Source organism: Epinephelus moara, chromosome 21, assembly GCF_006386435.1.
Source record: "Epinephelus moara isolate mb chromosome 21, YSFRI_EMoa_1.0, whole genome shotgun sequence".
NCBI classification, from domain to species: Eukaryota; Metazoa; Chordata; class Actinopteri; order Perciformes; family Serranidae; genus Epinephelus; species Epinephelus moara.
In genome coordinates, this window is record NC_065526.1 from 28,669,240 (window position 1) to 28,697,090 (window position 27,851).

General features: G+C 40.0%; 1 protein-coding gene across 1 annotated transcript; it reads left to right on the forward strand.

The window, feature by feature from the left end:
- Positions 1-382: 382 nt before the first annotated feature.
- Positions 383-27,819, forward strand: LOC126408898 (integrin beta-1-like). The gene is made up of 16 exons (XM_050074680.1): positions 383-721; positions 12,792-12,858; positions 13,338-13,423; positions 16,105-16,330; positions 16,716-16,886; positions 16,995-17,233; positions 17,369-17,524; positions 17,780-17,875; positions 17,985-18,074; positions 18,349-18,489; positions 18,901-19,103; positions 19,423-19,661; positions 19,749-19,971; positions 20,389-20,621; positions 22,890-23,056; positions 26,477-27,819. Exons 2-16 carry the CDS (start codon positions 12,792-12,794, stop codon positions 26,540-26,542), a joined length of 2,403 nt encoding a protein of 800 aa, XP_049930637.1. The 5' UTR covers positions 383-721; the 3' UTR covers positions 26,543-27,819.
- Positions 27,820-27,851: the final 32 nt, after the last annotated feature.

The following is a 27,851-nucleotide window of genomic DNA, read 5'->3' on the forward strand; positions in this document are numbered from 1 at the left end:
CCTCTAATGTGGCTGTAATAAGCACCATGACAACCAACCCGTGTGACCAACCCCAGTCTCCCCTATACTGAATAGCCTACTTCTTCCACTACTGCTCAAACTGTACTTTTAAACAGCCTACAGTACTTGAGTTCCACTGCTGTTCAAATGCTAATGTATCAGACTTTATTCTTCTTTTAATGTATGAATTTCTTAAAGTGATTTTTAAAATAAATTTTACCTATACTTACCTCCCATGTGCATGCGCGTTTGTATGGCCGTTCACCACATCCGAGGTGAGAACGGGTGCACACCACACTGTATAAAAATACCAGTGTGTTTGTTCCTTCGCCCTCTACGTACCGCTGCTCTTCCTGTGTAGGCGGGGTCTAAATAAGAAAAAGAGGTTTGTTGAACTGGGGCATTAACAAAAAAACGACCCAGCAGCAGCACCGGAGCTGCGGCTGTAGCGTGTTCGGACGAGCCGGGGACTGCTCGCTCTTTATCTCATTTTTAATATTAATACATGTTAGTTTTATTAAAGTAGCCGTTAACGTGTTGCGGGCGGAAACGTTACGTACTCGGCGTAGCGGTGCGGTCCATTAGCTAAAACAAAGAGGACCCTTATAACAGTTTTAGCTAGTCTTCGCCACTGTAGCCGTTTTACTCGTCAAAAACAGGACATTTTTGGGGCTAATGTTACTCTGAATCAACGAAGACGCCAGTGCAGTATCAACACAAGGTAAGTGTTGTTATTTTAACCTATATTAGTTACATTTAACCAGTCTGCCATGTTTAGGGCCACTGAAAACACTGTAAACGACAAAAGGGGAGAAGCGAGGAATGCCTGTCTTCAGGGGCAAACTTTGGGTGTGGATTAACGATAACTAAGCTAGCAAGCAGTCGAAAGTTGTGTTCGTTTTCTCATACAGTGCGGTTTTTCAACAACACGACATATGAAATGTTGGCATATTTCAACCTACATCTCAAGTCTGTCCCTCAATAAATCTTAATTTGGGCTTTGTACTGGAAGTAGGCCATTGAGCCGCTTTGTATGACCGAAGAGGGCAGTATGGGTGGTTTAAAAGTGTGAGAAGATGGTGTTTATCAGTCCTGGATAACTGTTAACACCGTTATTATACATCCTTTAGATTTAACTATCACAGAGACCTTCTTTGTGTTTAAACTTACGGATGTGTGTGTAGGAAAACTGAAAACCTCTCTGTTGCTCTCATTTATGATCCTTTTGGTTATTTAGCCATTGTTGCCTTATTGCTACAGTGTGTTATAACCTATTTGATTATTTTATAAAGGATACATTGACACTTTTGTGGTTAATCTTTTACATGTAGTGCTCCCCTGACTGTTATATTAAAAGAGTTGTGAAAGGAAATGTTTGTCATCTCCTCAGAAGATTCCTGTTTGCTTTTCTCTTATAGCAATAACTTAAAAACTGAAAAGAGAGCTACTACAAGGAAATTAGCACTTGGATGTTATCTTGTGGAGTCTCATAGTTGTCTGAAAAAATGAAAAATACCATCACAATCATAAATCAGGATTTATTTATTCCATTTCCTGGAAAGTGAAGATTGTATTTCAAAGCCACCTGGTTTTCTTTAGGAATGCTCATAAAGTATTCGGGTCCATTTGTCTGACAAGGCTTTTCTCAATTTGTCAAAAAAAATAAAATAAAATTAACATGTATGTTGTAAATGTATGGAAGGAGCATTTGATTTACTTCACCCAAGATATTTCATACCTTTATGGCTAAACATACACAATAAAGAATACTGAACAACATCGCTTTGTAAGACAAAGTCGCAAACATTTGTGCAAAGTTTGGCTTTTAATTAATATCCTGACACAAACCACAGCTGGAGCCCAGTCTGGTCAAGCTGCATTATGGGCTGCATAAACTGTGGTTGAAGAGACAGTAAGACCAAGACGTCTTAGAGAAGGCCAGATTGGTTAACCAGAATTAAGAGTCTCTTGTTCAGCCCTGCCCACAGCTCTGATTCAGGACTGTTGACTGTGCTCTATGTAAGCAGGACAAGATTGGTCTTGCCTGCCTCTCTCACTTCCTGTAAAGGAATTGCAGCCTGGGGGGGTGATTTTTTTTTTCCTCTCTCCCTCGTTAATCTCAGGGAGCAGCTCGATGTGTTGAACTAGTAATCTGTGTTCACCAAGGCCTAATTTAGTGACATGGGAATAAAATGCTTTGGGTTAATTACTAGCCTGTCTGTGCTTATATACAGCATCATAATGACATAGCAACAGCATTGCATTAAGGTGAGAAAACACATGTCTTTGATCTTGTGGACTTTGTATGGATCACATGGATGCAGATAATACACACCAGGCCTGGTAATTGTAGACATGGGGGGAGACATGTCTGTAGACTAGAGTCGGCTCCCTGTAGATCACTGACTCACTTCCCTTAGTTACATTGTTGTGATGTTTAAACAGAGTGAGCAGTGCTCGGCTAGGAGTGTCCGGGGCAGTTTGAAGGGTCATTCAGCATTACTCAACTCCAGGCCCTTACCCCGACGTGTCAGATATGAGTCATGGATGAGCTGGTCTTCCAGTGAAGGCCAGACAAATCATATGGGAATGGTAGCCTATGTTTGTAGATTTATGATCATTATCCCCACATGGCTCCATCCTTCTGTGGTAAAATGTTGGAAGTGTTCACAGCAGGGACATAAACGTGTCAAACTGTTTGAGAAGATGTGGCAAGAAACATTAGAAGATGGACAGATATATTTTAGGTCTTTAATTGAAGTATAGGATATTCCTGCTCATGAAAAACTTACCTGAAGAGAACAACAAGAAAGCACAATATTGGGAATGTATGATGAAGATTGATCGAAATGTGACCACTTGAGACCACAGTAAAAGAAAACTGTCATAAAAAGGAGAGACAAGGACCAAGCGCTGGAACAGTTAGTCAGATAATTGATCAGTAGAGTGACAGAAAATTGTCGATGTAGTTGACAATCAATTAATCCTTTAAGTGACCTGAATAACTTAATGTTTCCTGACATTATTCAAGACTAAAAACTTAATCGTAGACATTTTTCTATATTAATCGTTGATGAAAATAATAGTTACTTTCAGCTCTACAAGTAACAAAGAGAGACAGAGTTAATGAGACTAATAGATCAGAATATGCCACAAATTAATCCTCAAAATGCTATATTATTTTCATCACTTATATTGACAAAAGAAGGTGTTAAAAATAACTGTTTTAAAACACCCACGGGGAACAAGATGTCTCATTTAAAAGGCCTTTACAAATCACTTCATTTATTAGGTGTTGGAAATGGAATCCAGCCTTAGTATGTAAAAGAAAGCTTGTGAGGAAACAGCATTTTAAAACTTGACCACACGGGTTTCATCAAGTTTTTCAGGGCCAAAACTGTCATCATACTCACTCTACATCAAACTGACTGAGTAAACTCTGGGTTTAGGTTGGAAAGAAGTGGAAAAAGCACCCCATATTTTAAAGTGACATAGTTTTTTTCCAAGACATAGTATGGGGCCAGTTAAGATGGAATGCGTTATCTCATCTCTCTGAGGAGCGTTGGGAGATCGGGATCTCCTCCACATGACAGACAAACCCAAACAGGTCTTGCAATTTGTTCTGCAACTAAGGAAAATATATAGCCGACTGACTTAACTTATGAGTGCGTAACATGCAGAGAATCTGATTTGTTGGATTTTCACATGGCTCTGATTTATCACTCTACTTTTTGCCACTGAAATGTAATGCTCATTAGTTTCTATACTTTATTTTCTTTTTTGAGATGCTGGTAATATATGTGTCTGAGATGTTATGGTCCACAATTGATTTATTAACTTTAAAGAATTTAACCAAGATAATATTAACCAACACATGCAATGCAAGCATTTTGCATCCCCTTACCTACCTTAAACTACTCCGTTGCGTTCAAGTAAAAAAAGAAACTTTAAATTTTAATTTTTTACATCCTTGGTATGTTTATTGATAGCAGAAATTCAGACACCAGCTGAACACATGCATTGTTGTAGGAAAAGGATGAAAAACATTTAATATCATCCTGTCAATCAGTCTTTATAGTTGGCCCGATGTCAGCTGGTCAGTATGTGTTCTTATGCTTTGTCTCAAAAACATAGATAAAGAAACAGGCTACACCTGGTAACACCCATCTAGTTTGACAGCAGTTTTTTAGTTCATGGCACATGTCAGCTGGATAAAGGAGGTATTCCTGTGTGTAGGTTGGGTTTCCTAAAAAAAATGCTGTGTTTGCAGTCAGAAGCGAGGTGTTCTTCCTGATCCTTCAACAGCCTGTTAAGAAGGAAAGTGCTGCCTGGGTGTGGTTTTAATTACGGGGATGGGTACAGAGTCATGCTGAGTTGTTTGGGTACCTAATGGACTGGGAGTGGACTGTGACTTTCAGCACCAGGTGGGGGCCGGCTGGCTGACCGGGTGGCAAATAGAGCCGGGGGGATGGGCACCCAACTCAGTTTGTGGACTACCAGATGACCCACCCAGCGGGAACAATGCTGACTTGTGTTGAAGGCCACCTTTCACTTTGCCTGTTTGCCACAGAAGTTCTTGGCACTTTAGGGTAGCATTTATTATTTTCTTATGATAGCATGCATTATGTGGCAGACAAAATTATGTTCATAGCTGTTGCATAATGGCAGCGCTCAGGTTCATATTGTGAGTTGAGATATGCATTACAAAGTTTAAACACTGTCAAGTAACAAAGTGAATATAAACAGTGTGAAAAGTTGGAGATAAAAACCACAGCCATAGGAAGTGTGTATAAGCAAAGCCAAATGTGGAGCTGACCTCATTTCACAAAATCCTATTTCTAGAATCACTTCTCATAGATGATGTCAAAGTAAAGGTTGAAACAGGAGCCCAGATCAGCCCTGAATCAGATTGATTTCTAGTTGTACGGATCATTGAATAGCTTGAAATCCTAATGTGATCATTTCCAGAGGTAAATATAAAGTTTGTTGATAAGTAGATGCTGCAGAGCTGTACATATTAGGTGTACACATGGCTTTATATAGTTAGGTGGATAAAGCAAGGCAGTTAGGTTTCACTTAATCATTTAAGGTCATTTTTCAAGCCTCAGTGCCAAACTTAACTTTTTCAGTTGTGAGGATTTGCTTCCTTTCTTTGTCTTATGTGATAGTGAAATGAACGTTTTCCTAATTTGGACTGTTGCTTGTGCAAAACAAGCAAAGTGAAGACCTCATCTTGGGCTTTAGGAAATTAGTACCACAATATTCTGACATTTTATAGACCAAACAATGAATTGAGTAAATAATCAACAGATTAATTGATGATTAATAGTACTCATTAGTTGCAGTAATGGTGCCGGTCTCTTCATATTACAGTTTTCAGCAGTCCATTAGAATTAAATGCGCTGTAATAACAGGATGTTGTTCTTTCTCTTTTGTGTTGCTTTACATAGACAGATGCCTGGAATGAAGGTTAGTGTACTGTATTAGTATTGCATGCAATTTGCAGTTGAGGTAGGAGCTTGTGTGGGATAGTTTTGAAGTGATGCACAGTATTTGAGCAACAGCAACAAGGTATTAAGTATGTAGGTGTGGGGTCATTGTTCACTTCTCTTTCCATGAGCTAACCGTCAAGGGTTGTGATGTACAGTGTGGTTAACCTCTAATCGCATGAAACGAGGAACCACTGAGAAACCAGCTAGAGTTGTGGTAGCTTTTGCAATTACTTCCAGTTTAATTTGTCTGAGTCGTGCACAGAGATAAACCGTGGGAATTGGCTGTTTGCATTTTTTTGCACTGCTGCTTCTTGCTTAATTGTTTTTAGAATTCATTAATTTCGGCAGGGGAAGCAAAGTATGTTCAGCAGGAAATTGTTTCTTTAGTTTCTCTTCTTATGAAGAAGTTTCTCAGAGCTGGATGTGGGGGGAGGTGCAGAAATACCATATTTTAAAGATGTTAGTATTTCAAGTATTTTCTAATTCATGTTTCTATGCATGTTTCATGTTTGTCATAAAATTCAGCCCCAAAAAACTGTCCTGGTATTCATACCAAAGTCAAAATGTTTGTGACAACCTTACATATACCATATACTCAACCATATGGAGAGACATTATTAGCCCTATTTGTTGAACTGTGGTCATCCACAGTCTAAACATGGACTTTGGTAGATTACTAAACATTCACAGATGTGCCTTGCCCCACCTTCAGACAACACAGGGCTTGTCTGTTTAAAGCCATATGAGTTGCAGCAAGAAGTCATAGAGGGGTCAGGAAGTCTGATAATCTGCAGATTCTTAAATAATTTTTCTTTTGATCAGATAACGCAAGTCTTTTTTAATTGAACAACATTCACCAGTTAATCAGACTTTTTTACCTGGCTGCTACCAGCTTAGAACAATGCACTGGTTGTATTAACTTTAACTGACATAAACACCTACACATAAAGCTATTAGTGCAGTATTTCAGAATATCATTGAGTGCCTCTTTTAAGAGGAAGTCTGCTTCCCCAGACTTTGCACAGTGAGTTTCCTTAGTTGATAAATGTCAGTAACCGCACTGAGACGCCGTCAGAGGAAAGGGTAAACAAAGAGGTAGTGGTGACACATGTCTGCACAGTCTGATTCAAAGCCTGTATGTTCAGTTACTGCTTTCAAGTATGACTGAAGCTGACCCTGACTTGGGAAAATACCAAACGAATGTCCAGCTAGTGATTATCACACTAATTTCAGCCTTGTGTCTGACTGATTGTTGGGACTTCCCCACACTAACTTTTTTTGAAATTGCAACATACTGTTCCCATTACTCACCATAGTGCAAATACAGCATATGAAGCAAAATCTAAACATTACAAGGTACGAAGGTACGATTTATTGCAAAGTTGTTACATGAGATTGCAATAATTGTATCTATGTGTACCTAATAAACTGGCAACTAGGTGTCTTTGGTATTTATATCAGTTAATACTGTGATTAAGTACATTTTCTGGAAATTCAGTTTAAAACTGTCTCTAAATTGAATAAACAAGATGGTGAATAATCCCATGAATCAAATGTTTAAAAAATCCAGAAAATTTAAGTACTTTATTACAGTGGTGTAAAAACGTTTATAGCATTGCCAGTCTATTTTATTAACATGCAGTATTATCTACAATGTCCTGATAAAACCAGAGATATTAAAGAGGGAGCTACCGCAGTATAAACAGTGTTTAAAAATCTCTGCTGGTTGGCGAATGTTCCTCACCTAACGATCTGTCATATCTCTAAACTCTTATTCAGAATCAGCATTTATACAGATACTCAGTTTTGCACTGATCGCTATTCAAATTGCAGTTTGTCAAGATAATTACAGCCTGCATACTTTCTTGAAATTTTACACTGTCAGCATCCATTCTCAAACTGTCCATCAGAAATCATCTCAGTGCGGCCTATCATTCACCAGAGAAACCGGAATGCCACTGTCACGTAGGCAGAGATGTCGCACAGGGAGTCGATTATTTTGCAACACAACTACATTTGTGAGCAGAAGAATGCTGTCTGTGAATTTACATCAGAGAGAGAGAATGTGGCTCTGGTCCCTGAGGCGTACTTTCATACTGCAGATTGAATCAAAACACCTCTGACCTGTCTGAGACTGATGGCAGGCGGTGGACCAAAACAAGAAGTCGCAGCAGAGGATTGCGTTTCAGTCGGCTCTCCTCGGCAGCTGTTGGAGGAAATTCTTGATAAAACATTTCGTCTGTCGGTGAATGACCCCCACTGCTGGTGTTGAAAGCGGGGCTATTGTGTTGGTTTTTGGCAAGCAGGTAGTGTTTATACGTTAAAATTGCTCGATAGAAAAGCATAATAACGGTTAAAAAAAAAGAGACCAGTGATTCTCTCCCTGTTGCTGTGGCAGGTTTGATTTTGACATGTTTTGATTTACTCCTTTGCGAGAACATGATGTTCTGCCAGTGATCATACATCACCAGAATTTTAAGAAAATACATTAATCTACAGGTTCTGAGTCACCAGACCACACTACATTGTATAAAGCCAGATTTTATCAGCCTGACTGCACCAGACTTTCATGTCTGTAGAGTTTCATTTTCAGTATTTGTCATATTAGTGCTGTTGTTTTCCGTTTGGGATGGGTTGTCTTTTTTTTTGCCCTTAACCATTCAGTCCGAAGTGCCATTCTTGTCCTGCTAATGTCAGTTTCAAACATCAGTGATAGTCCGTTTGCTAGGAACAGTTTTTCAAGTCTGTTACTTAGAACAACCTGTACAACTATGTCAGTTTCATTCATGCTTTTTCTAATTTTTGTGGCAATTTTCTGTCAGCATTTTCTCACTGTGGGACAGGAAAATAATGCTCCATTACCAATCCAGACTGCAAAGCTTTGATTGGCGTAGCACTTGGTTATTTTTTCCAACTGGGGAAACGGCTGTCAAAGAGCACAACGCCAGACCTATTTGAGGTGCTGAATTTTTTTTCAACAAAAGGTCAACGTGACACCCAGCAGATGTTTTCTAGGGCAGTGGTCCCCAACTGGTCCGGTCATGGGGTCCAAAATTCTCCTTATCCATTAGTTCAAGGTCCACACAGTTTAATACATTCAGCATCATATTTGTGTTTGGCTATGTCCTCAATCTAGTTTGCTCTCTCAGTCAAGTAGCTGTCCATTAGTCACCCAATCTACAGCAGAAAACAGCGTTTCAAAATAAAAGGTCAGTGCTGGAAATTTACCGTACTTCAAAATAAAGTGTATTTTTTTTACAAACTTGACATGCTTGCGAGTCACTTGGGGTCTATTCGGAATGGACCGGTGACTTACTTTTGGACTGTGATCCACCAGTTGGGGACCACTGGTCTAGTCTAGTATTGATTTGAAAGGTCTTTACCTTCTCTGACCAGCAAGAGCTATCTCAGTTATATCAAACATTTTACTGCAATTCCTGTCAATATTTTTTATGTCTGGAATCTGGACTAACTGGGAAGTGATCTTATAGCTTGAGCTGGTCGATGACAAGAATCCGAACAAAGATGACTGTGCTGCATCTAACTAGAATCAATTAATCTGGAACTTATGATCTGAATAAATCTTCAATTTGTTTTTTTCTAATAATTCCAATAATTGGTTGTTTAGGATGAATGTGTGTGATTGGTTGTCGAGTTTGATTTCTTCCAGCCAACAGTATGGTATAAACAAGTAAAATTTGGCCTGCTGCAGCCTTAAAACTATTATATTATAGCAAGTTATAGGAAGATGTCAGCTCTGTAAGATCCGGCTCTCTTCTATTACAGTCCCACACGTCCATATTTGAGAATGTCCGGTCAAAACCATTGTCTTAGTTACTCTAGTTGTATTGGAAAGAGCAGAGTTGAGCAGCTCTGGCTATTATTAACAGAGGTTGAATTGTAAATGAAAAATTGTGGCGCTGATGTTCAGCATCACAAACACAAAGCATGTGCCGCTTCTGTATTCTCCAGCCTGACCATACAAAGTCATGATTCGACACGGTGTGCTCCTGTTACTCTAAATATTAGGCTCTCAGGTCTGTCATCATGACTACTCACAGATCATAGTTTCTGCTTGACGATAGAAAGAGAGGGGGGTTCAAAAAGAAGGACGAGCTGACTTTGTAAAAGTATCTGCCCTCTATCATTATTCACCCTGACTGCAAGCAAGCAAGTAGCATGACCTCATAACTGATTTTCTCAACTGATTTTCTCAATGGATATGTTGGAAAGATAAAGTCCAGTAGCTTCAACTGTGTGCCTTGGTCTGGATTAAAAAAACAAAACAATTAGGAGATACAGTCTGTAAATGGTGCCGTACTTTTCTGTTCAGGTGTTGAAACATTAGGATAACTTTCCACTTAAGCCCATTGCAAAAGGCGACAGTGAAATTTTGTTGCATTTGAGGAAATGTGGTGGATGTAGGTCCAAAGGAGACAGACTTGTGCCAGAAAAGCTCGTCTGGGAATTCCTTTCTCATATTTTTGAAAACGATTGTTGGTCAGAGATGCTACACTCTGTGGTAAAAACATACACATTGACATTTACCTCTTACTCTATGCTGAATTCATTGTATACCAGCTAACCTTCCTTGACTATGTTTCACAGTTATAAGGAGCAGTTTTACAACAGTCTGTTATGGGTTAGATTATTTTAAATTGGGCCTCTCATCAGTCTGTCTGCCCGACGTTGCTATCAGCTCTTATCAGCTGTGACGTTGGCTTTGTGGAAGCAGCGCTGACTTTTATGTCCGCCCATGTCTTGTGAACCAGTGAAGTCTCCTCCTCCAGTGGTCATATAATAATTCAGCTGTCACTCACTTAAAAAGTAGTGACACTCCTTATGAAATCCGTTGGTCATATCAGTTGAATTATCTCTTATTTATTTCTTTGATAAAAGCTATGGCAGTAATAAAAGAGCGGATTTAAATAAGGAAAGGCAAATAGATCAAAGAAGATTTTTCTGGGAGGTGTCCGTAATATTGCAGCCCTGTGCAGGACGAGCCCCAGAGTGATAAACAAGGCTGTACTTCAGGAATGTTGGGGAGGAGCCCTAATAATGTAGAAAGTCTGCAGTTGGAGTTGGTTTGAATTTTATTAAGCATCTTGCTGGGGATGTTGTGTGTTTTGAAACGTTTTTGTCCATCTTGCCGCAAGTTCTCCTTTGTGTTGTGAGTATTTTAAAGAGGAAGTGCCTATTGATCAACAGAAAATAATTTCCATCTGTTGCTGCTGGCTAGATGTTAAAAGGCACCCTAAAAATCAAATACAAATCATATTTGGGCCAACTATTTCTGTCTGATGTCAGACTTTTTGCATTTTATTTTATTTATTTATTTATTTATTTTTTAAATAACAGGGACAGTACATATTAATAGACACTTGCATGTAAATATGTAGGATTGTAGCCATTGGCTAATTTCCATCCTTTGTCCCTGGGCAGGTTGATGTTAATGTACAGTCAATAAAACAGAGATACAATAGCAATAAAAGGTGAAAAATACAATGACATTAAGAATAAAAGGTACAATAAACAGTCTAGATAGACAATAAACCATGTTACTCATAACAGACCAGAATAAACTACTCTCCAAATCGTTTAGTGTGCCATTATACTTATCTGACATGTTTTTCCTTTGCTGTTACCCACAGCAGTATGATAGCTATCAGTAAAGCACTTAGGGGGAACTCACATCTAAGTTGTCCATTAGACCCTGTTTCACAGGATGTGGCTGTTTTTGCAGATGCCTGTACTCTGTGACCCACAGCACTGCAACAAACATATCACTGAGCATCTTCCCATGAATTTACAGTCACTAGTTTTACCTTTACATCATTCATAACTGTAAAAATGTCCTTTTTCTTGTGTCGTGTGAAATAAATGGCACCCCCTGACACTGACAATGTGTGAAATAGCTTGATAATATCCAACAGGGATAGACTATTTTGGGCCACACAGCTGTTGACTTAGCCTTTATCAACACTTCCTTATTTCCTACATAGGCTATATCTTGCTGGGGCAAGTACACACAAAGTTGGTCTCAGTCTCCAAGTTTGAGGATTGGGCAGACAGTCAAGGAAGTGTGTCACTGGGGTTGAGGGGAATGGCAGAGATTCAGGAAGAGGCATGAAATAGCCTGACCAAATATGGGAATACACACACACGTGAACACACCTACTTTTTTCCCCAGTTTTCTGTCAGGTTGTGATGTCAGCTTCACTTTCTTTTTGCACAGAACTTGATCAGTAAAAATGTTGACCCAGAACTAAGGCTATTTTTCAAGTTGCTGTCAAACTTGAACCATTGTTGAGTTGTGTTTTATGGTGTTGAGGCTGGTCGGTTAATGCTCAGCTGCTCAGCTCGCTGTGGTAGAGAGGTGTCATAGGACTTCTCAGTAAACCAACCACAGTTATTTTTCTCCAGTTGCGTACTCTGGCAGTTTGAGATACTGGTCATGTAAGTATGAAAGCCTCTGCTCTGTTGCAATCATTACAAGTCTGCTGCTAGACTCATTTTGAATCGCTCTGGTTGAGTCTAAACACCTCAAATGTAAATGTGACTATTCTCTCCCTTATGCAACATTCTTTTATCCACCTCAAGCTACTCCCTATATACCTCTGTCTCTCTCGTCGAGTCTTATCTGAAATGCCTTGGGGAGATAAACAACTACCTTTACGTAGACCTATAGTAACAGCATGAAAGTTTCCAAACCATTGCTAGAAAACAAGTATGTAGTTTGGTGGTTTTGTGGCAGTGCTTATGAGCTGGCATCTGATGCCAACTGAGTGTGGGCATATTGTTCCTCCATATTTGGAATAGGCAAAATGAGAGTTGCTCTTCCCATCTGCTGCCTGACAGTAACTGAGGTATTTCATCTGCACGTCAGGACACAGCCTTTATAATATACAGATGATGAGAGGGTCATAGAGTATGTCTATAACATAAGAGCCACCAGACCATAAAAACAGTTTCTATGGGGATTTGCTTTATTACCACATTTGGTAGTAGGATAGTTTCTTTAGTGTTTACTAACTTTTATGAAGGCAAACTCAAAGTGCAGCTCTACCACATAGGGAACTGCTTCATCAGTTGGCAAAAAAAAATTCTTCCGTGTGCACAAATTGTCTCAGATATTTTTGTCTTTGAATCTGTTATAAAGATATCTCTGTGTCACATTTAACCATTACAACTACAACTAAGTACACACACAAAACACCCCTTTTGTCAGCTGTCACTGAAACTTAAGGATTTGTTCGTTTCTACTACCAATGCTGAGTTATTTTGTTTTTCTTGTTACAGATGGATCTGCGGTTACTTTTAATAGCAACGTTATCAGTGATCCTTGGTGGCAGCTGGGCACAGCAAGGTAAGAAACAGGAAATGTTGTGAATTTGTTTATTTTAACAGTTAAAAATGAGCTAACACATAGCACAAAATGTTAAACAGACACCCCAGTGCAGTGTGTGTTGATTATTATACTTTGACTTGACGGTCATGTTCTGTACATTGAGCCAAATATTGCCCTTTTGTTAATTTCTAAGCGCAGTGCAATACGGCACTGCTCTCATCCATTTCACTCTCGACATCTTGCATTTCTTCATTCATGGTTTAATGACTCTGGGTCCAGTTGGCTGGTGGGAGGGTTTTTTTGTTTTTTGTTTTTTTTTACAAGGTGAAGTCATCAGTTGGTGGGCTGCCTAGAGCTTCTCTCAGCATGACTCAGTTTTCTGGACTGGGATGGGGTTGTGTCTTGCAGCCAAAAACCAAAGCTGGTTTGAGTTAGTGAACTAATGGAAAATCTGTTTTGTCATCTTGGCTAAAAGGAACTTGTGTTGTCTCTTTCAGAGGGAAGCATATGCATCAAAGCCAACGCACAGTCGTGTGGGGAATGCATCCAGGTCTCTGAGTCGTGTGGATGGTGCTCAGATGAAGTGAGTTGGATCATTGTTGCCACCAAAATGTTTTATCATATGAATGAAAAGTTATCTACAAGATCTTTAAGCTGTGGGTGTGGCATGTTCAGAGGTTGTGGTTTGTGGCAGCGTTGCTTAAGGGTTGGACTGCACAAAAACAGCAAACACACACAGCTGGCAGCTATCATTGTCTGCATTGGGTAATACAATTTCCCATGAAAAAAATTGAATAAATTCTGACTGTCACCTTCGACAATTTCAACATTTCAAAAGTCTGCGCACAACAGTCCAAAGTCATAGATTTATTTTAAACAAACAAATGCAATCCAAAGACACTTTGATTAAATACCATTACAATATATTTTTTTAAAGATCTGTATTAATAATTTTAAAAGGAAGCAGGGTTCAAATAGTAAGAAAAGTTTTTTCCTTGTTTCCTGCTCTGTTTATACAAAAGATGCATAAGATACATCTATAGATATACATGCACATAAACTGTACTTACCCTATAAGTACATCCACAAACAAATGCAGAGTAGTACTAGAGACTTAAGAGATTCAAGAGACTTTTGCCTTTCAACCAAAGGCAAGTAAACCACAACTCCTCCGTTAATTGTAAACATCAGGGTTGCTGCTTCTTGTCTCACAGTGGAAACTTAGTCTGAATAAACGTCTTTAATTACTTGTTTTCTGAACCCAAGGCAAGGATAGTACAAAGTGAGCTGACCACAGTGCAGGAAAATACTGACTTACAGGAGCATGAGGTTAATGTGGAATATATGTTCACTTCTCTACAGTAAATTGTTTAGTGTGGTGGCTACAAAGTACAGGATAAACAAATGGCAACTGTTACAGAATTAGCCTATATGTTATGCTGTGCAGCAAATGTTTTGGAAAAAAAATGGTGAACAACATGATATGCAGGTTATTCAGTTTCTCTCTGCAGGGTTTGAACGCTGGAAATTGAGGTTAACATGAATCAGTAGAACTGGACAGTACCTTTGTGTCATATTTATTCTGTGATATAAGAGTATGATACCCCTGCTCTGTTATTATTACATCAAACACAGATTCATTAGTGTGAGAAACCACAAAGTCACCCAGAAACAAGGCTTTCTAATCACACAGTGGGGCATGAAGAGCTCAAATGGTGCCAGAATACATTTTTCTGGTCCAACAAGCTGTTGTACAGATTGGTAACAGGCTGAGGTTCCTTGACTGTTGTTTAGAAGTAAAATGTGCAGTGAATGGCTCAACCCATATCAGCAATAGCTAGTATTTTAAAAACTTTTGACCCAGGTGCGTCTCTGGATGAATACAGACTCTCTGGGTTGGGTATTTTTGTGTCAAGGCAGAGCTGCATTCCTGTTAAATCTTCTTAATCATAAATCAAAATCAACCCCAAAGTCATTAAGGAATTGCAAGAACCATCCAAGTGCTACAAGAGCTCCATAATCAAAGTACCTAGTGCTTTTACAATCTGATTTCACTGCATGAACTAAAAACAATGGATGGCGAATATGCTGTCCCGCCCACTGCTGAGAATAATGCGTATGTAAATTCCTTTGTGATTGAGATTGACTGAACTGATAATTTCCCTCTGTAGGCTATGTCACCCACTCCTTTGCACATCATTTACTGTATTTACCCTGCAAACTCAATGTTCCATAGAACAATAGGGGTCTTGTGTTTCTGTGTTTTTAATCTTTCAAATAAATTCTATGTGATGTGTACAGCAAGATGCAGGGGAGTGGGAAAAAAAGCCTCTGTGGGTCATGTGGTTTTGAAAGAATTAGGTCAAAGCACTATTTTTGTTTTGACTGAGTTCATTGTCTCAGGTTCTCCTTTGCTATGCCTTGTGGGATATCATGTGCATCCAATCTATATTCTCAGCCCGGCTTCCCAGTCATCTGTTTCTCCTTGTCTTTTGCTGCCAGAGTACAATGGTCTTAAAAAACAGTCAGAGCAAAGAAGATTGATTCCAGAGGCCTCATTGGTTGAAAATACTCTTTGATTTTATGTCAGAGATCCTGATAATTGTATCTGCAGCATTCATACCCCAGATATTTGTGAATTTATTTGTTGAAATAACACAAATACAAAACAAAATGTCACCTCTGGCATCAGGATCTTTTTTTTCCTATAAAATCTTCATTGAAGAAGTGTACACAGCTGTGAATATTTATAACATTTCATGTGAAGTCCTGTTGCTAATATAACATGTTTGTCAGCATTTACTATGTGATTGTGCTAGTTATTAGCATATGTCTTCATAGCAGTCCCTACAAGACAAATTCCTGTACATTTACGGGACCTTTCCAGATGTTTCTGCACATACACCACCTGTGAAAATAGCTGTATACTTTTTGTGCTTTAGAAATTTATATTCAATGTGGAAATGCTTTTTAGAATTGCATTACAACAGTGCAGTTACAAGGGGTGTGAATCACTAGTTTCATTAAGATTGATGGATCATTACACCCCTAGCTGTTACCTGCATGCTTTGACCAACATCTTTGTATGGTTGATTTTAAAACATTTGTTAAACTCTTTAGGTGTGGCCTGATAATTAGAAAAACATTTTACTCTTATGTCACAGATTAGATCTCCTCAGCGTGTCTTAAAACCCGTGGAACAGGTAGTTAGGAAGTGAGTTAGGTACCAATTTCATCACAAAAACCTCTTGTTCTATTCTGCAGAAATTCCTCACCGAGGGAGAGTCCAAGTCGGCTCGCTGTGATGATCTGGAGTCCCTGAAGAATAGAAAATGCAATTTGTCCAAAATTGAAAACCCACGCGGAAGGATCGACATCAACACGAACAAGGATGTCACCAACCGCAAGGATGACAAAGTGCCTAAGAAACTGTCACCAGAGCAGATCACCCAGATCCAGCCACAGAAACTCACCCTAACTCTCAGATCTGGTAAATAATCATCTTCTGTAGCCAAATTTTTAATATGTTGCCAGAGCAGGAGAAATGTCTGGTTAGAACAGTTGTCAAGGGGTGAAAACTGTGTTTTATTAAGGGTAATATTTTTCTAAGTCATCCAGCTCTGGAGCAAAATCAGAAGTCATTATTTTTATGTGAAATAAAGTACACTATAGTATAGACCAAAAGCAGTGTATCTTGTTGTAGCAGGCAACTTTTACTGAAAAATCTACCTGTAAAATCCCCTTAATGTCCTTCAACATTAACAGTAAAAATATTCAAATGAAGAGATATAAGAATTATGTTTTTAATGTCATGTTTGTGCTGATGTCATAATCTCGCATTTTCCAGTAAAATAATGTAATTTATTTACCTTAAGGTGAGCCCCAGACTTTTGACCTGAAATTCAAGCGTGCTGAGGACTACCCCATCGACCTGTATTACCTTATGGACCTCTCGTTCTCCATGAAAGATGATTTGGAAAATGTCAAGAACCTCGGCACTGACCTCATGCAGGAAATGCAGAAGATTACCTCAGATTTCAGGATTGGTAAAAAAAAAAAAACAATAAAAAAATCAGTATCAGCAGTTTCTTATCATTAGAAAAGCTGTAGTGTTACATTTATCCAGTCTTGAGTAAAATACATTCTCCTTTTAGGTTTCGGGTCATTTGTGGAGAAGACAGTCATGCCTTACATCAGCACCACGCCAGCCAGGCTCAACAACCCCTGCACAGGAAACCAGAACTGCACCAGCCCCTTCAGCTATAAGAATGTATTGAAGCTGACCAACAAGGGAGACGATTTCAATCGGTTGGTCAGTCAGCAGCAGATCTCAGGAAACCTGGACTCTCCAGAGGGGGGCTTCGATGCCATCATGCAGGTGGCGGTCTGTGAGGTAAGTAGGGACTTCATGTAGTGTTTGCAGTTGGGAAATGAAGACTTGCTTTGCTATTAACTGTATCTAGGCAAGAGTGTCTCATAAATGTGTAAAATATTAATGAAAAGGCTCTCTTTGTGTTCGTCACTCCAGGAGCAAATCGGCTGGAGGAATGTGACTCGACTGCTGGTGTTTTCCACTGATGCTGGTTTCCACTTCGCTGGAGACGGCAAACTGGGTGGCATCGTGCTGCCAAACGATGGCAGGTGTCACCTGGAGGACAACAAGTACACCATGAGCCACTATTATGTAAGTTGTTTGTCATTTTCTTAATATGCATAATGTATTCAGGGGGAGCTGATAGAGCATGCGGAGAAGGGTCTAGATACTCCCTCTGACCTACTTGAGCATGTGTGCTGTTTTTAGATTTTACTTAATGTCAAAATTTCTTACTGATGTTAACCCACATTTGTTCACATAATCTGAGATTTGAAATGGTTGCTGAATGCTGCTTTTCTTCATACATGTGTTTGTTTCTATCCATGTCGATGAATCCTTTGATAGGACTACCCCTCCATCGCCCATTTGGTTCAGAAACTGAGTGACCACAACATCCAGACCATCTTTGCGGTCACTGAGGAATTCCAGCCTGTTTACAAGGTAAACTTTGTGTTTTCTGTACGTTGTATTGTCATATAATTCAGCAGTAAGATGCACATTTAACACTTGTTCACTCTGGTCTTACCTACGACCCTTATGTCTCTTTCAGGAGCTGAAAAATCTCATCCCAAAATCAGCTGTTGGCACGCTGTCCTCCAACTCCAGCAACGTGATCAAACTGATTATTGATGCTTACAATGTGAGTCAGATAGATAACTTGTGATTTTAATTTGATTACACTTGATTATTTTTTAATGTTACATATTATTGCACACAATTATGCATTGATCCTGTGGGGAAAACATCCTGCATCCTTTTATTCATCACAGTGAATCATGATGAGATTTCATGTACTTGCATGTTCTTTGTGAAGACAAATGATCACAGTTTCTGCATGTAAAACGCTTGTATGTACAAGTTGTGGTTGTCTCATATCAATAGAGCCTATTGTTTGATTGTTCTTGTTTGGTTAGTCTTTGTCCTCTGAGGTCATTCTGGAAAACAGCCGGCTGCCAGAGGGAGTTACCATCAACTATAAGTCCATCTGTAAGAACAGCGTGGAGGGAACAGGGGAGAATGGCAGGAAGTGCTCCAACATCTCCATCGGAGACGAGGTAAATACGGTGCTTTTTGTTACAATTTGTTTGCTCACGTGACAATGATGCTCCTGAAAACATCTCAACTCACGGGGAACCAAGATAGTACAGTGGGAAAAGAATGCCACTACAACACAAGTAGTGGTAGTGCTCATTTCCTGGCAGCAGGGTTTGGCTGGATGTCCTGTTTCTAGGCTGTAAAGCTGGTAAACAGCTATGTCCTTCCTGTTATTGGCTGCTCCACACTGAGGGACAAAAGTAAAAAAAAAACAAAAAACACATGCATTGAGAAAAAGTCACTTCAAAACAAGCTATAAATTAGAAACACATCAAAATAATCTAAGTCATTTCCAAGAATTGAAACAGTAAGCTTCAAGGCATCCTCCTTGATAGTTTTAATGAGCCTATAAACTGTCCTCTGGCTTCCAGGTGTCTTTCAAGATTTCCATCGAATCCCAGAAGTGTCCGTCACATGGCAAGTCTGAGGTCATTAAAATTAAACCACTGGGCTTCAATGAGGAGGTTGAGGTAGTTCTGAACTTCATCTGCGACTGTCAGTGTGCCGCAGAAGGAGAGCCTAACAGTGACCAGTGTTATGAGGGCAATGGGACCTTCGAGTGTGGAGCCTGCAAGTAAGTATTCAGTACATCAGTGCTGCTATACCTTGTACCACAGAGCTTTAAAGGTCTTTGTGTTTTCTATTTCCAACCACACCTGGACATCTTTTACCAGAAAAATGAACTACTTATTAAAAATGCCAGGTGCTGTAATAAATTAAACAAAAAACCTTTGATTTTGAGCTTCTATGAGGAGGAAAAAATATTTTCAGACCAGTGTTCTGCGCTTTAAGTACTTGCCTTCAAACGCTTACTTTGCTTTTTTGTATTGTTGAATTATACTCATCATGCTCATAATGTTTGACCTTCGCTAACCTCCTGTTTCCTGTGTCAGGTGTAATGAAGGACGTATTGGGCGTGTTTGCGAGTGCAGCAAAGACGAGGTGCGGACAGAGGACCTTGATGCCAACTGCCGAAAAGACAACGGTACAGATATCTGCAGCAACAATGGTGACTGTGTCTGCGGCACCTGTGAATGCAAGAAGAGGGAGAACGCTGCAGAGGTCTACAGTGGCAAGTACTGCGAGTGCGACAACTTCAACTGTGACCGCTCCAGCAACAAGCTCTGCGGAGGTGAGGATTGTAGAGATAAAATGATTTGAAAGACTTCCGCCTGTTTTACTGTAAACTTTGTGGTAACCCTTTCCTGTGGTTTACCAGGACATGGGCGCTGCGAGTGCAGGAAGTGCATCTGTGACGCCAACTACACAGGCAGTGCCTGCGACTGCTCCCTTGACACTTCCACCTGCCTCGCCAAGAACGGGCAGGAATGTAATGGCCGCGGTAAATGCGAATGTGGCATCTGCAAATGCGAGGACCCCAAATTCCAGGGTCCAACTTGTGAGATTTGTCCCACCTGCCCAGGCGTCTGCACTGAGCACAAGTGAGTCTGAAACTGGCTGGCTAGGCTAGAAACTTGAAATTCTGACACTTTAAATTTAGAGTTTCTGCTGGTCCCAGATAATTAGGAAATAGCATGTAAGTTTAGAGGTTGAATTCCAGAGTGAGACTCGTGAATGCTGATTAAAATTGTACTTAAAGGTCAGAGAATAAGGGAGAATTTTACAGATTGATGACTGCAGTAATAAAATGTTTATGCAAATCTTAACTACACCTCTGCCTCTGATCACCTCAGTTTTCTTCATCATCCAGAGACATGTAGTTTGCTTAGATAAGTAACCATTCACTGTTCACTGGTTACAATGTGAGGTTCCTCTGCCTTCTCCCAACGTATGCTGGGACTCTAATGAATAGAACACAGCAGGGAGAGTGAACCAACCCTCTGTCTGTCTTTCCGCAGAGATTGTGTGCACTGCCGAGCATTCGAGGCCGGCGAGAAGAAGGATACCTGTGAGCAACGCTGCAACTACTTCCAGCTGATCAAGGTGAAGGACCGCGACAAGCTGCCCCAGCCTACAGACCAGAGCTTCCCACTGACTCACTGCAAAGAGCGAGACGCCAACGACTGCTGGTTCTACTACACCTATGCCATCAGGAACGGCACCAAGGAGGTCTACGTGGTGGAGACGCTGGGTATGATTGGACTGCTACGTTCGGAATATCGAAAATCAGACAGCATTCTTATTCTCTGATATGTTGAATATGATGCTGTTAAGTTTATTGCAGTTATCTTACAAGTCCTCTTTGCTGCAGTAGTTGTCTCTGAAAGATCCTAACTTAGAGGTACCATGTGGAGTTTTTGTTGCGACACGAGAGAAGTGTTTTAATTAGAGGGTCTCAATGGCTAAAGAAAGTTAATCTTTCCTCGTTTAACAAGTTTATTTTCCAAATTTATCATCTCTTGTGCTGAGCTGAACTGTTAATCAGAGTGATTTCATTCCTAACTGGCCCCGCTGATGCTGATTCAACATGCTGAATCGGGTAAAAAAAAGCCGACGAGGGGCAACGGTGCGGGACACTAGCCTGGTGAAACCATCCTGATCTTGCGAGCTCGTATTCTATTTCGCTCCGCAGATCAGTCTGGCCATATATGCGCGAATTCTGGCATTGGTTTTGGCTTACCGGGCCAATCACAACTGTTTATTACTTTTAGGGCGGGTTATTTGAAATCACGTCATCAGAATAGGAGGGACAAGGAGCGGAGTGAATGCATTTCGTAAACAACCAACATGGCTACTGATTTTGAAACTGCAATGGTAAATGTGTTGAATGAACTGGAATGTATATTTTCTTTAAAAGCAGAGCAAATGGCTGCACTGGAAGCTTTTATTGAAAAAAAGGATGTTTGCCGTCCTTCCTACGGGGTTTGGTAAAAAGTTTAATTTACCAGCTGGCTCTGTTGATCGGGAAAAAGGTGGGACTCAGTGAAAACCCAGTGGCTATTGTTGTTTCTCCGCTAGTTGCTCTCATGGAGGAGCAAGTCATGGGAGCGACCAAGCTGGGAATCACAGCCATGCAACTCGGAGTCCACAGTGAGGAGGAAATCCGCAAATACTAGAACACTGTTTGTGATAACACCTTTTACTGGTGGATTTTTTTGGCAAAGACGGCAACACTCTTTCCCAGACATCATCACAGCTCATCTCCGTTGCACGCTGCACTTGCTTGCTGGTCTGTTTACAGTGGCGTTGTGCTAGCCTACGTCACATGCTTTGTTTACTCTGATTGGTTTTCCGTCTTTCCAATTGCATGAAGGGGCACTTTGAGTGACAGCTGTTGATACCGCCCCTCGGGAATAGAGGAAATGTACGGTTCGTGTCAGATCCATTTGTGTTTTGCGAATTGGGTGTGGCAACGCCAGGCTAGCGGGGCACACCACATCAGCTAGGGCAACAGATGCACACGGCCCAACATTGACCTACAGCCGACCGTTAGCTTTGTGTGTCAGGGCCTTAACACACAAGCTGCAAGAAGTACACTGGCCCTCTTAACTTACTGATACTATGTATCACATCAGTGATGATGTCACACCCCATTTGCTATTCAACTCGCTTCCTCAGGCTGCAGCCGACATTACGTACATTTTTCGTAAAAATCTTGATATTGATTCGGGGACGATGACATGGTTGGAACGCTACCTAGTTTTGTTGTTAAGCATACTCTTAAATTATATTTACTGTATGTCAACCGTACGCAGTGTTAGTAACTTTGAATCTTGCTAGCATAATGTTAGCTTTCTGGCTCATAGCTCAGCCAAAGTGTTATATGAGCTGAGCAGACGAGAAATATTTTCCTTTGCCAAGTCGTATGTAAGGTTCATCCCGTTTACTGGGGTAGTGAATAACATTCCCATTGCTTAAGAGTCTTATGGGATGGTATCGATTGTTCCAGGTATTAGTCAAACCTTCAGGTGTTACCAGGGAAACTGAGTCATAGCTTGTGGGTGAATGCAATATTTTGCTAATTAAAACCTATTTGTGGCCCTTTTTGGATACATTTCTGTTTTCAAATGATAGAGAAAGAAAAGGGAATAAAATTATTAAAAGGACACCCTTATATCTTCATGGTATTTAGTTGTACTCTCACTTGCACAGTCAATACCTATGTTACTTCAAGGTTACAGTCAATGTTAAAGGTTACACGCATTCATTGGTCTGTTCCCCTTCAGTACAAATTTAGTTTGGACAGGTAAAGCCAGTAGAGCAGCAGAGCTTCCACATGGTCATTCTATCTTATGGAAAGAGTAGGTCTTCTAATGTATGAGACAACCAACAATAAACTGTATAACCTGTCACAGTCAAAGACAAAATGTTTGTATTTTGAATCAGTGGACATTTGAGATATTTTTATGAACTTCTGGAATTAATTTCATTTGGTTGCTGTGCATTTTCTGTGTTTCAGAGTGCCCATCAGGACCTGACATCATCCCCATCGTGGCAGGTGTGGTAGCAGGCATTGTGCTGATTGGCCTTGCCCTGCTGCTCATCTGGAAGCTGCTCATGATCATCCACGACCGCCGAGAGTTTGCCAAGTTTGAGAAGGAGAAGATGAACGCCAAGTGGGACACGGTGAGTCAGTCATACCAGAGCACCTGGACCAATAAGTTGTGGTAACTTTGCCTCAGCGCAGGCTGCAAATAATGGGTACCTGAAGCCTTTGAGCAAGCATTATTATAGCTGTTATATAATTGATGTCTGCAGTAAGATTAGAATGTTTACTTGGGGAAATAATAATGTGGTTATCCTTTACTCTTAGAAGGACTGAGTTAGAATAAATGTCAGATTTCCAGCTGTTAAACTGTATGGAAAAGCATCAAACAAATAAATCTGAGGCATTTCCAGAGCAAGTATGTATGTGAGGAAATTCTGTAGTTCTGTAGTCAAGCACGTAAAGTAATCAGCTGCAAAATGTCCATAAGATGTGGAAGATTTAAACCAGAGTGAGGTAGAGGATTCAGACTGAATCTCCAGCTTTGTGGTCCACACTCTGTCCTTGATCAGCCTCAGCCCTGTACAGACCTGTTAAGTCTATAATGGCTGAGGGAGCGGCCTTCCCCTCTGCTGACGGTGCTGCCACTCACTGTCCACATGGCACAACTGCATGACCGTAAAAGGTAATAAAGCAGAGAAAGAGGAGGACTGCTGGGTGACCTATGATGGAAAGCTCCACTACTGTGTGGTAGTCACAGCAGCAGTGTTTATGGCCCGGTGGGAGAGAACAAACATGGGAAGGGAGGTTAGGAAAGGAAGTTAATTTATGTTTTAAAAAAAACCAGCTTGCTTGCTCTTTTTGTTTTCTCTTTCAATAAACATGCTGTAGCAAGATAGCTTGTGATGTGTTCAGGGTTTCTTAATGTACTACTACAACAGACGTAAAATAGAAGAGTAACATTTTTCCTGCCACTGATACTTTCCATCGCAGAAGAACATGTCATTTTTAGCACATTAGATATGGAAAAGGAAAAGCTGTATAGTATAAGGACACAGCAATAATTAGTCACTGTAAGAAATTACTTTTTGACCTTTTCTGCTCTGTGCTGAACATTTCCCTTCATACTGTTGTGTCTGTCCTTTTACGTTGCTTTTTCCCTGCTTCTCTTCATTTCTTTTTCTTCTGTTCTGTTTCCCTTTCATCTTTTCCTTCTCCACGTTAGCAAGGGAACCCCATTTACAAGAGTCCTATTAACCAGTTCCAGAATCCCAGCTATGGGAATAAAGGCGCTTCTCTTTAGGTCAAAGTTCGTATTGCCTGTTGGCTTTGTGTACTTGCATGTGCTTTCTCTGTGCCGTGCTGTTTTACACCTTGACTGATTTTACATACGGCTGCAGTGATATGAAACGTTTGGTGACTGCATGCTGTGAAACTGACATGCTTAACCACAGGTGACATGTATTTGTTAAGTTGGTGTGATGTTGGGCTTTTTTTTCTCGGTGTTAATGATCAGATTTGCAGAAGAGGAACTGTAAATAACAAACACATTATTTAGAAATTATTGTTTTTATTTGAGCTGTTTTCCTTTCATTTAGACCCTACTCCCTATGTTTATGCAGTCTACATTGCTGTCCAGTGAAAACAATTCATTGCCAAATTTGGGGATATCTGAATTTTTTACATAACATGAAGGATTGACTGTTCCTTTATCTGACAAAAAAATCAATCATTTCGATTATCTGAGAATGCAGAGAGCTAAAAAACTGCTGTTTTTTCTGAGATTCAAAGTTGTAAGTTAAGAGATGCATGCTTTTCGCAGGGCAGCAACAGCAATTAATATACATTCAATAAAACCATCACTGTTACTTAAGTTTTTAGAGGTAAATCTCTAAACCAGGGTAAAGTTAAACCCCCCATTTTGCAACAAGATTTTGGCTAGCCAATCAAAATGGTCAAGCAATAGCAATATTGATGATCTAGTGACACTAAACCTAGTCTGGCTCACAGGATGTAGACTGGTGTATAAGCATGTCATTGGCCGCCCATTTCAGATGGAAACATGTTGCCTGTGTGTCACAGCACAGTCACACATGAGGAAAAGTAACACTGATGAATATTCGCCTCCTGTTTACTTCCATTCAGTGCAGGCAAATGGATTAATAAAACATTAATTTCCGTTGGCAAAGCAAATTCGCATCTTTGCATTGCGAGGAGTTCCATTTTGAGACACTAACTAGCTGATATTGTATAATATTGCCCATGAAAAATACAAACTACCTCACATGAGAGATGCTGCCTGGCTGACAGTGAGTTAGGAGACAGGCACAGATTAATATTCCAGATTCCAATCAGATTAAGTTCCCTCACGACAGTATTTTTCAAAGGCTGCACAGGGCTGCATCGCTGCATCCTGGACTTGGTGCCGCCCATACAACTGTGATTGGTTTTAAGAAATACAAACAATCCAGATCATTTTTTTCTCTTAGTGTGGAATTATGTTGTGTTTAGCAAGACCCCTCTCCAGTGCTGATGAGTTATGTCTGGCTATGCAAGACTACACCAAAGCTGAGCAGAAACTATGCGTTGTATTGATCTTGTACGTTGTGTTTACTCACACTACACTTTTGAATCAGTTGACCAGCCACAACATGGAGCTCACACTGAACGTAGACATGGAACCCCTGGTTGTTTTTTTCCGGTGACACTTACAGTCAAGTTTATTCAAACACGACAGCCGTGTTATCAGTGTGACAAAAAGAGAGAAACTGTGTAATCATTGTGTGATTCTACTATGAACAGAAAGCAGGAAGGGAAAAAAAAGAGAAATATGAAGCCACAGATATCTGGAAAATGTTCAGTTTTATATCACAGGAGTCTCAGTCAGGACTACGGTTTTAGCCACAATGTGTAAAATACGACTCTAATAACATAAAAACAAGCTCACTATCATTTATAATGGATATTTAAACAGCAATCATGTAGGAAATTGTACTGTAGAGCTGCTCAAACTTGAAGACAGTAGATCAAATTTCTAAACAGAAATACAGCTGTTTAAGCAACTATGTGGCATTGTGACCCTCCTAAAACTGAACATCAAACTACAAGCGCTCTGACAGAAATTTAGTCAAGGGGGACCAGTTCAGAGCTAAAATGAGGACGAATCCATACGCTGTCTGCCTGGTTTCACCAAATGTGTTGTGCAACAACAAATTCCACTTCAATGTCACTACTAGAGGACAGTGCACTGCAGAGGGCTGATCATTTGAATACTATGTGCAGATTGCAATAGTTAAGGATCAGAGTAGACAGAGTAACAGTCTGACACAAACTGCTACAACCATGGCAACAGCTGAGCCCAAGTTCATGTAACATGTTTGACCAGATGGTGAGAAAGGCAAACAGTGTGGCCACATGCTCGTTCCTGGCTTTTCTCGTTTGCTAGTATGCTGCAAATCTTAATCTGTTGATCTTCGTGGTATTGAAATTTGTTTATTGTGACCTCATTACTTGGTTTAAGTTCACAACTGTACTCACTCTTGTTCTTCTGTGTCTCTCAGGGTGAGAATCCGATCTACAAAAGTGCCGTAACAACTGTCGTCAATCCAAAGTACGAGGGCAAATGATGGAGCTTTGCCTTCCTTGTGACAACACTGTATGGAAAAAGAATATGGGCTGGGGTGAAGGGAGGGGCGGGTTTTATAATGCTCTCACTGTCCGTTTGTTTGTTTGTTGTAGTCACCAAATGATAGCAATGCATTTTGCCACTATTTCAGTTTGTTTTACTAACTTGTTTTTATTTTCTATGCATCATCTGAAATGTGTACAGTCTGTATAAATGTGGGGTTCCATTTTTTTGTTTTGTTTTTATTTTTTTTGATTCTGCGGAACTTGAGAGAATGTGTTGAGCTGATTTGTAGTTTTTCCGCCACAGGACTGGCAAGGAAAGCCTAGCTGTGCCTTTTTTTTATAGAACCATCAAGCCATCAGTGTTTTATTGAGGGTTAAATTGGATGTTGATCATGGGCGACAAATGAAGGGTTCCTTTCCAAATCATTGTGTATACAGTGTGGAGTGGGTGGCAGTCTGTCAGTCAATGTTTCCAAAACACAGGTGAGCAAAGGTCGTGAGATTGATTTGCTGTCAGAGCAAAGATCTTCTTGTGTCTGTAATCATTTTGACTGAGTAGGTGTCCGTCACTCTATTTATGTCTCTTTGGATTGAAACCCTTCAAAGGTAGCGCCAGTTTGCCGCGTGGTAGCAATGAAATGTACAGTATGTTGTGGTTTCTGTGTTAAGCCATATATGTATTCACAGAACAGGATTGAAGGCATTAGTGTGTCTTTTCTGAGTGACTTACTCCATCTGAACAATCAACTGAAATCTTTAGTCGAGAAAAGATATTTTCTAAGGCTGCCTTTCTAGATTAAAGGACAGCAGTGTACAGTAGTGTTACTGTTTGGCTCCAGGTCTTACTTGCTTAATTTAAAGCCAACTCAGGTCCTTAATTCTTCACAGCAATGCCAAATACACGCAAACCTGCCTTATTTGCTAACTAAATTTGCTTTTATTGAAATGTTTTTATTTGTAGGATGTGAATTGGGGGAAGGGGGTCACACTTTTTTTATTGTCAGTAATTCCACCCAAGTCCTTTGTGGTGCCTCGATCAAACATTTTTATTGAAAAGAAATAGGAATGACGATAACGTCGTTCAGTTTTAAAGATCAGCGGTAAGGGAATGATTTCTAGAGCTGTAGAGTTTTTGTAAAGATAAAAAAAAAAAAAGGTTACACCTGTCACCATTGTTTTTAAGTGCCTTTTTTTAAATTCCACACATTCACATTTGCAATTCTGTATTTCTGAAATTATTTATTGAATAAACATTGAAAACAATTTACCCTTCCATTGTTAAAATATCATTGTGCAATTACTGTG